Here is a 15,634-nt window from a genome sequence, read left to right as displayed (position 1 = left end):
TGTAACTGTGTCTTCCATTTCTGTTACTGATGCTGTTCTTTTGCCCGTGCACTGAGCTCATTGCCTTATTCTTATGATTCTTATTGTTGTTTCTGCTGCCGGCAGGATTTAGTCCTACGAGTCTAGTTATCACGACCTCCACAACTCATATAGCATAAAATTGTAACATAAATTTTCAACATAAAGATATTACTATGGAATATGTTGTTTAGGAACTTGTTGATCCTATTGTTGTGAAACATTGCTGTGTAATACTAGGGACAGATACGAGTTATATCGTTCAGTTGTTAGAAGTGACATATCATCTAAACACGACATTCTTGCTAGTACTTAATATATTATGTAATGAGAAAGATGACATAAAGACAGAGAGACACAGAGATAGAGGGACAAAAGGAGGAAGTTTGGTATTTAAAAAATTGTTTAAGCACTTGTATGCTTGTAGTGAGAGTTTGATTCTGAAATTACTTATAAAATTACCATAAAGGTTAGATGCTTGCACATCACTGACCTTTTGAGTGTCAGGACCAGAGAGTGTGTGGTGTGTGAGTACACGAGAAGAGAATGCGCGTGCGCGCGTGTTTGTCTGTGCGAGCGCGTGCATCTTTATCTCATGCACGCCTACATAAATATATAAGTGTGTCTGTATGTAACAGAGAGGTGGAGAGACAATCCCGAACATAACACTTACAACACTTCACTTGTGTCAGAGTTTAAAGTTCCTTCTCAGTCACATCTTCCGTTGAGACGAGCTTTCACTCATCACCAACACACAAAGGTCACGCCAAGGGTCAGGCTTGAAGTGCTCATCCTGCACTCAAGAGCACACGTATCTAGGCAGCTTCCGTTGGCCTTGTTTGTCTAACCGGAAGTTGACGGTGACCTCAGAGGAAGACCATTAATTGTTGTTTATTTGCCATGTTGTCGGAGCACACATTAGTTGCTATCCTCTGATTCTGACGAACAATGACTACATATTATTCAATTATATTCAGTCTATAAATATATTGAGAAAATACACTAATTTGTCAAGGGTCGATATGAATACAATACATCATAATCATTTTTAAAATGACTGATTAGGGCTTGACTGGTGTATGTGTATTTATTGTTGTTTATCTCTGCGGATTGTATGTGTACAAGTCTGTATCTTTAATGTCTTGTCTAATGTCTACTGCTTAAACATCTTTTATATATGATGTATATTCATATTATTTTAATGTCTCCTAATGATTACAATTGTTTGTCTCTACCTCCACTAAAATATTTGTCCTCTGTGTGTGTGTGTGTGTGTGTGTGCATGCGCGCGAGCATGTGTCAGTTTATTGACATTAATGTCAAATAATTATAAAGCTGTGAATTTACACTTTTTTAATCACTTCACGGGGATAACAGCTCTGCATGAGGTTATCTCATTCATTCAGCCCGGTCTTACAATGTGTGTTGACAGGATCTGAAAATGGAGGCAAGTCAGACGAGGGATTGACCACATCAGTTGTGTTGAAATTTTGTTTGTAACTGATTATGAAGACAGGCAAGTAGACTTTAAAGTAAGGTTAACCCTTTCTGGGATGTCATTCTTTTCTTAATAAACCAACTATTCTTTTTCCTTATTCTTCTCCTATTTCTCCTTGTCCCCTAACACTGCTTCTTTTTCTTCTCGTTATTTTTGTTTTATTTTATATAATTTTATTTAATTTTGTTTTGTTTTATTTTATATAATTTAATTTAATTTAATTTTGTTTTGTTTTATTTTATTTTATTTTATAAGGTCTGTCTATCTTTATTGTGCACGTTGCAGGGAGCTCAGATGCTAACATCCCCACATCTCAAATGACGGATCTGTCAGTTAAAGAAACCATCTGAGGTGGTGAGTGCAGCTGAGGAGAAACTGTATAAATTCTCCAGTTTTACGATTTCCTTCACCGGGTGACCTTCCTGTTAGTTGTGTCATTAACTCTGAATACAACAGGTGTGAAATTTCTGAGAAATGTAGGAGTGGAGGTTTTTTCCGCTAGAAGGAAGCATGGCGACACAAACACCGGCGACGTCACTGAAGCGGATCGACCCGTGAAGTATGAATGTCAAGGACGCAGTGGCAAAGGTCGGAAGGTTTGTCGACTGTGACCAGACTTCACACACTGTGAACCACCTTGCCGAGGCTGTAGACACTCCACCAGCAGGTGGTTGGAGTAAGTACTGACATTCCTTGTATCACATGACTTGAAAGACGGGACAAGAATAGACAAGACAGGAACAGAAAACACGACGTGGCGTGACATGACGTGACATGACATGACATCTCGAGGCGTTTGTGTCTGTGTGCGGGAGGATGTGAGGGGAGCCGACTGGCTGTACGAGTGGTTGGATGGCGTGGTTGACTATTACCTGATGTTATAGCAAGTTTAAGATGCACTCAGTATAATTATAAATACCTGTATGTCTACCTGGAGGGAAAATCGAACTGTTCGTGGGGAATGAGTCTATTTTGAGTTGTTGTGACGTCATGCACAGGTAAGCAATGTACGTGCTACTTGACTGGGGAAGAGCCTCTTGACAGGTGTGTCTGTGTAACACTGTGTGAGAGAGAGAGAAGGAGAGAAAGAGAGATGCTTTATTGCTACAAAAGCTGAACACCAGTGCGTGGCATAGAGAGAGAGAGACAGAAGGAAGAGGATTTGAGTGTTTGTCTGGCAATAAGAAAATCAGTGTGTATCTCAGACAACACTGGTGGAGTCAGATCTTACCTGTTGAGGTGGGGAGGAAGAAACGGTGAGCGTTGTCTGTTTGCTCTGTTCGGTCTGCCTTCGAGGTCTGCCACTAACCCCGAGCATTTACATGCTTGTGTGTATAGTGGGTGGAAATCACACAGACACACACCCCTCCTTCATCTCGCACACACACACGACACAACGAGAACACACCATGTTTCCTAACATATTTATTATTTCTTTCATCTATTTTCCATATCCTTTCTTAATCGTTTTATGTGGCTTGCTCGTTCTCTTCTTAAACATTTACTTTGATATAGTCTTAACCTTTCACCTTTATCAGGTGATTTGTGAAAATGCCGTTACTACTTAAGTTCAAACTTAGACCAGTCTTCGACTTTTTGAATTACTTTACACAATTATGTAAAGGTTTATTGATACAAACTTTAGAAAATTCATATTATATGTATAGATAGCTGACAGCGGGATGATAAAAACAAGTCCAAGGATACAGTTCAACGTCTTCAATCAGCCAGGCCATAGACGTTATAAGCTTTAACGTCTCTGGCCAGGCTTAGCGGCAGGTGCGTAGATCAGTTACCCGCGTTCCAGTCACGTGACAAAAGCAAACGAGGGGTCGAATATTTTCAATAACGCCCTACATTCATGATCAAGTTCTTTTTGCCCAGAAAGAGGTCAGCTCGAGCAAAAAGACTTTAGCAGCCTTCGTGGGAGAACTGAGAGGATTTTTCTCTTGAGTGAGGACTGGAAGTGTCTAGCTGCATGGTTCCACGGTTGACTGGACGCGCGTTAAATAACGGTCGGGTATCTGAGATCTTGCTATCTGCTACTTTTTTCTCGAATTTGTGATTCGAGCAGATCATTTTTGAACACTATGATCTCATATGTACTAACCGTTTGGGGTAAAACATTGAGATGACTGTCCGATGTCTTGACTGGAGCATTGACACACCTGTCTATCGTCACTGGAGCATTGACACACAGTTGTCTGCGTTTTGACTGTTAACTCATAATTACTTGTCTTTATTTCAGTCTTGAACAGCAAGATTTATACCTTATTGGAGCTGGACCACGGTTGTTTCAGTTGAACATCCTCATCATAGGTTCAAGCAGCGACTGATCAACAGGTGAAACTGAGACGCACGAATGAATCAGGTGAGTGATTCTGTCTGACTGAATTACTGTCGCTTGAAATCCTGGTCTGTCTGATTCTGTCAATGTTCATGTGCATACCCGTAAACTGAGAGAGAGAGAGGGATAGACACCTGTGTTTATTTTAACTTGCAGCTCTGAATATGTGTTGAGTGAGTGAGTGCGGACTAACACTTTGCCATGTTTGCACTATTTTGTTGGTGGCCCATTTACCGTCTGTTACACAAAAGCCAGAAATATTTTCCTTCATCAGTCTCTCCATCCATGCTGAAACAGAGTTTAAGATATTTCCACACTAAAAACGAAGAACATTACTCACTTCTTGCTTTTCTTTACTATGTCTTACTTCCCTCGATAGACTCGTTGAAAAATCAGACAAAAAAATACATGTTTGCTTGACCCAAACACTAAACGTGCTCCTGCCGGGTGGGAGTTTAGTTACCACCCGACAACAGGAACGTGGTTGCCATCTACATACCCGAGGGTCCGTTTCATACTTACCTGGTCGTCCGCCTGTTTTTATCTTTGTCGAGTGTTTTGCTTTGTTTTCAACAATTGCATTCTTTTCTTTTCTCGAGTCTAGTCAACATGCCTTCCCCGTGTGACAACAAAAGTGCTTTGTATTTTTTTTAAACATTTGTCCAACTCATCAACGATCGGTTCTCCTACAGCTGCAGATCATTATCAGTTAATGTGTTTCACGAGATAAGTCATACGAACTTCTTTGAAATAAAAAAATTTCTTATTTCAAAAAGATATTTAGGTGTTGCTATTTCATATTCTCATGTCATTGTTTACAAGTATCAACAATGAACACTCAATGTGACATTTGTTTATTTTGTAAAGCACGGTCAACATATAAGCCATACTTATTGTCAGTCACAAGACAAAGAGGGACAGTGTTCATCTAAGGCGATAATATCTGAATATCGGATGAAAATTTGTTTTTCTTTTTTTCTTTGTTGATCACACTGAAATCTCACTTCAAGCAAGAATCTCACTGACCTACAACCTTCACGCACCCTCCCCATCCTCCCTATACATATGGAAATAAACGAAATAATATTTTGATGTGTTTCGTGTGTCTTAGACGATTTCCCTTGGTCACTCTCTCTCTCTCTTTCTTCTGTTTTCCGGCGTTTCTGTCGTTCTGCCTTTCCTCTACCTGATTCATTTGCAAATAGAAGTGTCGTTCCTTGACGGTTATGATGTCAACGTTTATATTTACTTGACAGAAAATCGCGGATCAACATCTGTTTCTGACACTAGTGATCTGGGTGACTCGGGACCGAGTCAGCATCCTCCCGAAACTCATGAATATTCAACAGCCACTACGTCATGCCTTACACGAGTGCAAGCCGTGACCACAACCACATCTTCCACCTCTGCAGCAGCGACAGTCAGCATGGCTGAGAGCAGCACGTGCGCAGCCGGCAGTGACGTGACCTCTGACATCCCGACCTCCAAGAGTCGTCGCTCCAAGTCAAGGTCTCACAAAAGAAAGCAAGAGAGCGGCAATCAGCAGCAAGTGGTGTACAAGCCACCATTTTGTGTAACTGATGAAAACGTCAAGACTCAATGGAAACAGGTGAGGGAATACGAGATTATTTATATGTTATTGTTGTTTATTTTTATAGCTTTGCTTGCATGTTTATTTCTTCTTGTTTTGTTTTTGTAAGTTTTTTTTTTTTTTTGCCTTTTTTTGAGCTTTCTCTGAGACTACAAACAGGCTGCTGTAGATAAAGGGAGGTAACCGCTAACAACATACTGGCAACGTGATCGAGTTAGTCTCCCTTTACGTATTGGGCGTTTAGACGCGTTTTCATATCTGCGGTCATCGTGTCGAAATCGAATATATATATAAAAATTTTCTTTGCTTATTTCACAGATTTTGTTTGAAGAAATGCTTCTGTACACGAAGAGAATTTTCCCTGACCTCCAGGCATCCACGTACTTTGTTCCGCCAGTGCTTTTCAACAACGCCATCTACACCAAGCCAAAGGGAGACAACGTAGTCATGCGCAATGTTGTCATCCAGGAGGAAACTGGATTGTCTGACCTTTGCTGTGACAGCAACGATTTTGCTGTGCGACGTTGCTTGTCCCTCTTGTCTCAAGAGCCGTCGTCATGGATACAACCCTGCGTCGTGTTCACTAACTACAGCTTTGACAACTACCTTGTGAAGGACCTCACGGTGCCAAGCGAGCTGCAGGGGCTGGTCACTGTCGCCCCTGGCAACAGGCTGAACGAGACACCGACGAAGATGGCCGAGAAACAGCCACGTCCAGATGAAGGTAAAGATCAAACTTTTGGACTTCCGCTTTGCAAAGCACGTGACTTATTTCCGGCCTGGAAGGTCGACAAGCAGCGCGGGGATTTCGACAACCTCATCATCAGCAGGAGGTACGGGCTCATCGTCGTGGAGATCAAAAACATCGGCGATCAGATCAGCGAGGCGTTTACAGACGTGTCGGGTCGTCCGCAGATCACAGACATCAAAGTCTTCCAGGAAAAGCTGAAGAAATCCATTGGTCAGCTAAATAAGTCCGAGACGATGCTCCGGCACGTGCTAGCCGACATAGCCGAGGGGGTAAAGGTCACGAAGATTTTGGCTGTGCCGAACTCCTCCCGACGCCATCTAAAGTTTGTGATGGAAAGTGATGCAGATTTGTGTCAGGTCAGAAGCTTTTTATTTTTGAGTAAATGTTATTTTTGTGTTTCGTTTTCATTGTTCATAGAACTTTTGTTTCATAAGCTTTCTAATCATCTAGATGGTGGCTGCCACCTGCTGCTTTACATCTGGTGGCCCCACCCTACTTACTGTTTATTATTATTATTTATTTTATTGAAGTACAGCCGTTTTCCTCATTAAATACGTTATTTTTGATGAGCATAAAAAATCATATTTACAAAAATAGTTACTTGTGTTTTATTTTGCTTTTGTTTATGTTCGAGTCACAGAGTTTTCTTCAGTGCATCTCTTCATCGACCCTCGAAGAGGCTGTTTATCGGTGTCTTTGTGCCGATGAAGTTCCATCCGATAGGACAGCAGCTGGGCATGGAGCGGAAGTAAGTAGTCCAGGAGACTACGACCTCCTAATCACGTGGTGGGAGCACGTGACAGGCAGCATGAAATCTGAACCAATCAAGTGCAATGACAACAAAACCGACATGGACTGGACACAAGCGACGCCAGAGGATCACTTGACAATGGAGCAGTATGAACAAATTGTCTCGAGGTAAGACACACTTCTCTTGTCGTCTCTGATAACGGTAATGACGAGAACAATATTTGTCTGTCACCAGCAAGAATATGCAAGTCTCTACATAGTGCTTTTTAAATATTTCTTATTAAATTTTTTTCCTGTTGCTTTTTGTTGCATTTATTTTTCTTTGCACTTGGTTTTTATACTGTGCATTTCTTGTTTACTAATATTTCTTATTTATATTTTCATGCTCTTCTATTTCTTCTGTCTTCTCTTGGTGGAGCTATTGCAAACAGTGCCCATTCTTCAGCCATTTTCGCAATTTGTTTCTTTCAGATTTGGGGGCCCGTACTCCAAGGTACCCATAGAATATCGCAGGAGAGCGCTAGACGAGGGTCGAACATTATCTGACTGCATTCACCTGACAGGATTGCGATTTGGTCGCGATGTCCTCCGGAACGACCAGATTCAAATCCTGGAGAGCGATGATCGCTTCGTGTACCTCACCGGGCCCCCGGGTTCCGGCAAAACTCTGCTTCTGGGTCTGAAGGCAGTGGAGTGGGCTCTCGCTGGACACAAGGTGGTCTTCCTTAGCAGCAGTGGCATGGGCTGGGGAAGCTTGGTGTCTATGATTCTCTTCGAACGAGTGAGAGAAAAGCTTCGAAACGAGATCCAAGAGAAGCGGAAGAGAAGGAAAGGTCGCGTCACGTGTTCTTCAGGCTTCAGTAGCACGGACGCCATCGACACCATAGACACCTCACAACCTCAACACAAACCGTTGGTCAGACAAACTATTTCTGATCCTCCAGACACTAAAGTCGATCCCCAGAAACAAATTCCTGGCATTCAACCTCGAGATGAAATTTCTCCAAACACAAAGCACACGGGGTCGCGAGAGGTCATTGCCGACCAAGAAGAATCAGTTAACGTGCATTTCATACAAGTCTCCCTCGATACTAACGCTAGAGAGTTGGTTCAGTCGCTGGTGGAGGAGTGTTCGGAAGAGAATGTTGGGCTTCGCTTCATTGTCGACGAAATTCCAATTAAAAAGACTCCAGAACTATTGTGTGAGAATCTGTCTAAAATCAACTCTATGCTCAAAAAGGTTTGCTTCCTGTTCCAAGAAGCGTATTCCACCGGCAGCCATAAGAAAGAATCTGACACGGGGAGGATGCCACAGAACCTTGAAAAAATTAATCAGCCAGGTGATTCAGAGAAGAGGGGGATCGATGAAATTGAAAAGGTAATACACAGAGGATGTTACAAAACATGTCGGAGTGTGAGTGTGTGAGTGATTGGCTCTATAACCATGCACGACGACCTGTAGCCTAGAAGACTCATCATATTTTACCTCGACCATTTTGTTTGTATGTATGATGTGATTATATATGTAACCACATTCATCTTTCGCACTGCTGTGTAGAAATACCTGGCCAAGATCGAGGTACACCTGCAGGCACTAGACACCACACTGGAAGCGCTCAAACCCACGTGTGACTATCAGTCTGCGACCCTAGGGACCCCCGCCTGGCGATATGGGCATGGTGTCGCTGTGGCCTGCCAGGGGGAAATCATCCAGTATGTGCGCCGTCTGGCGGCCGAGCCCGTCGTCAAGGTGCGAGGACTGCTGGAGAGCGTGCAAGCTCTCTTGCTGGATGCGTCGGGGCTGCTGTACAACGCCCTGACCTGGATGATGCGCCACGCCCTTGTGGAAGTCTTCACCATCCTGACCAGCGACTACGCCAACTCAGACGTTAGTCTCTGGAGCTCTGGGTTCATGCCTGACCAAAACCATCAGGGTTTCATCACGAAGAAGCTGACCCACTGTGTGCGCTGCCCACCAGAGGTCCAGTCCATCCTGCAAATGATCGAGAAGGACATGACGGTATTGCTCGAGAACCTCCTTTTCTCTTCTCCTCACTGTGTAGTTTTTTCTGCTTTCTGGAATTTTCCCCGGGGCCGTAGTTCAGGGCTAGTCTACACCCCCAGGTTTGTCTTATCTTTGCTCAGTGCCTACAGCCCTAGAAAGGTTTCTTTAACCATATGTAAGACTTGCCAAACCATTTTGCAAGATGTGTCAAAGCTTTCTACCGTTTGCCCAGGTTCCTCCAAAGTACATTTACCAATGTGATGCAGTGATCGTCGACCCCCCTTTGCCCCTGCCGTGCCAGGGACCGAAGGTTAAGATCTTGGATCACAGAGAGCATTTGTCTGATGTTAAGGAGATCACGGACTGCTCCGCTTGCGGCGAGAACCTCGCGGCCTACCTTTTCCACGACTTGAAACTCGGTCAGTCTTCCCCACAAAGCCAGAACTCCTTTCTCCATAGTTTTCAGAAAAGATTTTACACAATGAGAAGACAATCCACCTATTGATCTACCCATAAAAGAATCCACTTTGCCTTTTTCGTCCTTCCCTCTAGACGGACAGACACAAACAAAAACATAAAAAGACATATTTTGTTGTTTTGGCTGTAATCGAAGTTACTATGGACTTCCTCCCACAGGATGATCTGAGCAAGACTTGCTTCTCTGTGTTTGCAGGCTGTAAGCAGTGTCCTCTCACTTTCGAGGACATCCTCATCGTCGGTACCCTGGACATCGCCAATACAGACCCCGAGATTCTGAGGACGCTTCAGCGCCAGGGGATTCCGGTAGAGTTCAAGGGCAACAATCTGACACGTCCACCTCCTTATCCTGGGAAAGCCTGTGCCATAGGTAATGCCACGAAAGTCCATCCCAACACATGACACTACATCGTCATGCCTATACACAAAATATACTCGTATGGTAATGTCCCCGATCCCCTGCCCCCTCCTCACGAGAAATCTCTTCGTCCCATGACAATGTCATTAAAAAAAATATATTTGTTTTCTCATCAGGAGGCTCAGCGGCTCAGGGACTGGAGTCGAAGATAATCGTGTTTATACCGGATGTTTGTCGGATTCCTGCAGCAACGAGCGACGGGGTAGTGGACGAACTGCAGTTTCGTCCTGATGTTCACGACTGGCTTCGCAGCATGGGCCGATGGAACCGCTCCCATCTGTGGTTTGTGGCTTCCAGAGCCCTGTCTCATCTGATTGTGTTTCGTGTGTGATCCAGCTTACCTAAGCTGTTTTGAAATACTATTTTTGTTCACAGTATCTCTGCAGTTCTCGACATTTGCGGAGGAAGAATAACAATGCAACTTGTTACTGGACAACATGGCTGAATGTGGTGCGGGTGGGAGGATCAGGAGGGCTTGTGTAACTTCTATTATACTCAACATAGATTACTGAATAAAATACTCAATAAGTGAAGGAAAGATAATGGGAATTTGTCGTTAACAGAAATATATTTTTAAATAAATTGAAAAGTTCTCACCATATAACTAAATCAAGCTAAATAGGGTAAAAATGCAAAAGAATAATTGGTAATTATGAAAAAAGTGGACAGGAAATGTTTACAATAGAAAATCAGTTTAAATCGTAATCTTTTGAAAAACCAACACAGATTCTGGCAACTTCGTACTCAGGTGTCGCAGTAATGCCGCACCGAGTGATGAGGCTGGCTACAGAAAATGTTTTGGTGTAGTAATACAGTACGCGACATAATACTTACTTCAGCCACCGAGGTAAAATGTTAGTTTAAGGTTAACCACAGGGCAGCATTGCTAAATCGCTGAGATATTCAACCAAAATAATGGACTGTTTGTTGCCATAGAGACGGAGGAACCAATAGAATAAATTGGTCGTTCGTTGCCGGAAAGATGAAAGCAGTTTAGTTTCTTTGTCGGTGCGCATGACACAAATGGGATGACGTCACACAAGTTAGCTAATTATGTAGGGTCACCTGACTTTTGGAGAGATTACTAGCTTAAGGTTAGGGTTAAGTTAAGGAAAGAGTTTAAGATTAATTCTAGGGTATCGACTTGGACAAGCAGACGAGGTTACGTCACGTGATTTCTATAACTCCGCCCCCTTCTTCGGTAGTTTGTCATATGGAAGAAGCCATGTGATGAAAGTCTGTTCCATTCGAAGTACATGTGGAAGATCGCATGTCTTCATGGAAGAAAAGCCAGGCTGCAGCTTTGTGTCATGTCACGAGGCGAATGGTCATTGTATTCAGTAATCGATGACTTTTGATATTTTGTGTTTCCTGTCCAAGTCCTACAGCAATCTTCTGCGTGCCGCAAGCCATTGTTGCTGAGGTGTGGAATCGCTGTTAAAAATCTGCAAATGTGGGGAAAAGTCAAGAACCTGAAGAACTGCAGGACATCTACCGAGGTCTAAGGATTCTGCACATTACACACATCCTGCGGAAACGGAAGGTAAGAGCAAAAAGAGGTATAAGGCACCTCCCGTAAATATTCAGGTTTTCTTAATTATGACCAGTTCTTTTCAGGTGCAAATATGTAAATTTTGAGGACAAAATGACCTAAAATAAAGATGATAATCTCGGTTGTCAAAAAGAAGACTTCATGCATAACAATGTTAACATAGGTTTAGTCAAAATTATAATAATACCTAAATGGTGGAAAGCATTTATTCACATACAAACATCATATGTGCCAGATGACTTACAGGACGGTCTCGACATGTTCGTCATCCTGTTCACACACAAAAGCCAACAAGCATTCGGTCCATTTAGATATAGATGACACCAGTCTCCATATTAGTATTACAGTAACCCTATGCATATTATGTTCATACAAATGTTATAAAGTAACAAAGAGGAAAATTGAAATAATTCAATATATGGAACAAGAATAGTCAAATGTCTGTTATCGGTGTGATTTATCTGTTTCTGGCAGATGTGGGTAATGGAGCTTTAGTCTTCTCAGTACCAGGACAGTCAGGACTCTATCGTCTGCCCTTTGTTCAGCCCAGGACATGAGATACTTTCACCTTGTGCGTGTGCCACCTGTATAAACAGCAACACCTACCCTTCTCTCCAACATCTACGGCAGTCTGAGAGCACTCCACGGTCGGGGTTGTATCCACCAAGACAAAGCTCAGTAATAAGGATCATTCGTCTTCCATCGTGTGTGCGCGCGTGTGTGTGTGTGTGAGTGTCTTCGCATGCTTCATAGCCGAGGATAATTTCTCGGCTGTCTCCCAGAGTTTGATGAGGTTCCTCATGGATGTTGACTTCGTCTTCCATCATCTTGACCTCTACTTAGTGTTTCTGTTGTTTGCTCTGTGTTGTCATTGTGATGTAGCCTACGTTACGGTCATAGGGGAAGCAGAGAGTCGAACGGAGAGGCTCGGCGGTTCAACACCCGTGTAGCGCACCTCAGTTTTCCCCCAGTCTTTGACTGTCCCCTTGATATTTTCTCTCTTGGAAAATATTTAGGAATTAAAATCTGGATGTAAAGAGATCTGCCAATGTAGTGCTTTTGAATTAATGAAAGTAATCTTAAAGAAGTATTTCAAGGTGCAATTTGGTATTTAATATTCTGTCACTATCTTTTGAATTTATTTTTTTTATTTTGCTTTTCAGCAGCGGCATTCTAAATACATTTATTGCATTTTTGTACACACGCCCTAAACATTTTTCCATGGTCATTAGCAAATTTTTGGAAGTCTGAACCACTGCAATACCTGACCCGGTGCTCAAGCGTTCACAACTGTGTCTGACTAGCCTGCTTTACAGCTTGTTGCAATTTTTCTATTAAAATTCCTAAGTTTGTTTCTACATTCTGTTAGTTTAAGTTCAAACAGACACACCGTTACACGATTTGGCCCGCAGGCCCGCACACACACACACACACAGAGATATATACATGCACACGCGCGCACGTACACGAGCAAATACAGACATTTTTAAAACAATTTTTTTTTCCTCGAAATCTCTGGGAAGTTGGAACAACGCGAGATTTACAGGGGAGTGAGTGTAATTCATGCTTCACCACGTGCATTACCCAGCCACCCGGGCGCGCGCTGGCCGTCTGTGCAGGCGGGTGACGTACGTGAGTTACGACGTCATTTCCCTCTAATGGCCTGCACGCGCCGCACGTGCGTCTGGGATTCCATGTCCGACCAACATCGTCTGGCCCACAAGAGTGTGACTATAGGGGTGGGAGCTGGCACGAGAAGGGAGACAAATTTTTGGTGGGGAGATTCACGTGTGCTCGATTAAAGCATCATGTTGTTGTTATTGTTGTTCATATTGGCTCGTTATTACGATAAACAATATCAAATTCCATACTTCTGAAATTACATTTTATCAAACTCAAAATATAAGTGAAATGTAATAAAGATCGGTGTTTAAATGATTGTTTTCTTAAATGTTTTCCTGGCTGTCACTGCCTGGTTGTTCGTCACTTGATTTTTGTTTTCTTTCCTTTTTTTCTTTACTACTTCGTACTTCCTCTTTTTTCTTCCTTCGCTCTTTCTCCTCTCTCTCTCTCTCTCTCTCTCTCTCTCTCTCTCTCTCTTCTGTCGTTCAGCCTCTCATTTTTTCAGCAATCCACTACAATCTCTGTCGAAAATAACATGAGGTCATTCTTTCCAGCAAGTTATTTTCCTTCATCGAAAATACCTGAAGTAGTTTTTTATCGTTACCAGGACATCTTAGGGGGGAAGAACCGAAGGAATTTGTCCCCTCCTTCCAAAAATCCCCATCCCCTTTCTCTTCCCGTACATACTCATTCTTTACATCTGTCTTTGCTCTCTACATCTTCATCTGTCGGGAGCAGCACTCGTTCATTCAGCGTGTCGGAAATCCAACTTTCATTTGGCACAAAATCAATCGACAGTCGAATTCCGTGTTTTGCCACACTTGGGGCCGAAAATAGTCTGGTATCACGTGCCTCAGCGTCTGTTTGAGAATGTTGATGAAAGAACCATACACTGTTATCAGCCAGTATTTCACTGGCTCCAGGAAATCGTGAAAGATATTATCCAGAGAAATCCTGCTGTCTCCCATTCCCTGATTAACATATCCAGGAGGCGTTCGTCGGACATGTTCCTCTGGAGGCTACAGGAGTATTATGGTCTGGCATCAAGCTCGTCATAATGTCTGATAACACATAACACTCCATGGCCTCTCACTGATACTATTACCTTCACCTTACACCCTATAACAAATCTTATGCCAGTATCAGGTGCAAATAAGGAAGATTGACAAACTTATTTAAGACAGTATGCGCGCGTGTGAAAGACAGAGAGAACGAAAGAAAGAAAAATTCAGGCTATATCCAGTCGACATAATCTATTTCAACATTGTGGCTAAAGATCGCATGTACAAAAAAAGATAAGTTAAAGGCGTTCATTACAAACATTGCTTACTTTTTCTTTGTCTCAACATTCAGCATAAGGTGCATTGGCCGTTACTTCTGAGTCATGCAGAACTCAAACCCCTTGTTTATTTATTTACTTTTACACAAACGGCTCTTGGCGAAGGATTTAAACCATAATTGTTGAAAGTAAAAGAGGCAGAGAGTTCATCTAAAATTAATTTTTCTCGTGTTTTGCATATCCCAACTGTTTCATTTGCTTTTTATACTTGTGTCATTTACTCGTTCACTCACCCATTCACTGACTCACGCATGGACTCACTTCACTGTTTCCATTAATTCACTTTCATTAAATGTTCAATCGTTCGTCTATTCCTCTAAATAATTCAGCGTTAACGAATGAACAAGTTCGGTTCATTATCGTGTGGTAAGCTACAATATTTTCTTGTCTTTATGGGGAATCTTGATAGTCCAGGGGCTACAGGTGACTAGACTTCGCCCTCACAGCGGAGAACATCTTGGTCACGTCTTTGAGACGATCTGTTGTGAAATCTCTCTCACGTCCTTACTACGTCTTGTCGCGCATCGCTCCACTGCATTTGTCTCACGTTTTGAACTCGACACGTCACCTCGAGCTCCACACTCAGTTTGAGATAGTTTAAGATCAGATAAAGTCGAAAGGTTCACACCTGTCTGTTTGTTTTCTTTCTGTTCTGGTCTCCATGTCACCAGAATACAAGTTTCATTTTCTCTTCTGCTATCCTTGCTTACTGGCAGACAGGGAGACACATTCACCTGTCCGCACCTCGCGACACACTGTAGGTGTACATACCTGTCACATAGTGTCACCACGACCTGCTCCACAAAACTGTCAGCAGCACTGCCCCGTCACGTGTCGTCACCAAGACCTGCTCCGCAAAACTGACAGCCGCACTGAAGTATGTACCTGTAGGTCGCAAACACCACTTCCCCTCCTCGGCAACGCAAGGGGGCGGCTTTCATGATGGACAGCGTGTCCTTGCAGCACGTGCACTGGTGTTTGAAGGGGTGATACAGCACTGGGGAGAAGGACACCCGCGGGTTGGTGCGGGACTTGTTGCAGTAGCCCTCACATCTTGCCAGCAGCACGTTCTGCCCACAACAAAGCAAGGTTGGTAATATTCCTCCACTAATGACACCCACACCAACCAAGGCCGTCACTGAGTCATTGCATGTGAGTGAGAAGAAAGAAGGGTAGGGACAGGGAGAAGACGGTAAAGTAGTGGGGAAGACGGGTGCAAAAAGGGATCAAATGCAAAAAAAAAAAAGACCAAAAACAAACAAACA

The 15,634-nt window shown here is 43.0% G+C and overlaps 1 protein-coding gene across 4 annotated transcripts; it reads left to right on the top strand.

Annotated features, from left to right (window-relative positions):
- The first annotated feature begins 1,784 nt into the window (after positions 1-1,784).
- LOC112555764 lies at positions 1,785-13,342 on the top strand. Of its 4 annotated transcripts, none has more exons than XM_025224262.1 (11): positions 1,785-2,192; positions 3,765-3,887; positions 5,120-5,472; positions 5,773-6,561; positions 6,846-7,123; positions 7,427-8,333; positions 8,514-8,975; positions 9,193-9,379; positions 9,634-9,807; positions 9,972-11,398; positions 11,882-13,342. In XM_025224262.1, exons 3-10 carry the CDS (start codon positions 5,290-5,292, stop codon positions 10,184-10,186), a joined length of 3,195 nt encoding a protein of 1,064 aa, XP_025080047.1. In that variant the 5' UTR covers positions 1,785-2,192; positions 3,765-3,887; positions 5,120-5,289; the 3' UTR covers positions 10,187-11,398; positions 11,882-13,342. The 4 variants fall into 4 exon arrangements, with proteins under 4 accessions (XP_025080047.1, XP_025080048.1, XP_025080050.1 ...); XM_025224263.1 differs by lacking the exon at positions 1,785-2,192 and adding an exon at positions 2,322-2,514; XM_025224265.1 differs by lacking the exon at positions 1,785-2,192 and adding an exon at positions 2,754-2,772.
- The last annotated feature ends 2,292 nt before the right edge of the window (positions 13,343-15,634 follow it).

The sequence above is a fragment of the Pomacea canaliculata genome, linkage group LG14 (genome assembly GCF_003073045.1).
Source record: "Pomacea canaliculata isolate SZHN2017 linkage group LG14, ASM307304v1, whole genome shotgun sequence".
NCBI classification, from domain to species: Eukaryota; Metazoa; Mollusca; class Gastropoda; order Architaenioglossa; family Ampullariidae; genus Pomacea; species Pomacea canaliculata.
This window is presented reverse-complemented; position numbering and strand designations above follow the sequence as displayed.

Bases quoted from the DNA above. Each gene is read 5' to 3' on its own strand.
- LOC112555764 (XM_025224262.1), top strand. From the start codon at position 5,290: ATGGCTGAGAGCAGCACGTGCGCAGCCGGCAGTGACGTGACCTCTGAC. The intron at 5,473-5,772 runs GTGAGGGAATAC...CTTATTTCACAG, and splicing joins TCAAGACTCAATGGAAACAG to ATTTTGTTTGAAGAAATGCT. The intron at 7,124-7,426 runs GTAAGACACACT...TGTTTCTTTCAG, and splicing joins TATGAACAAATTGTCTCGAG to ATTTGGGGGCCCGTACTCCA.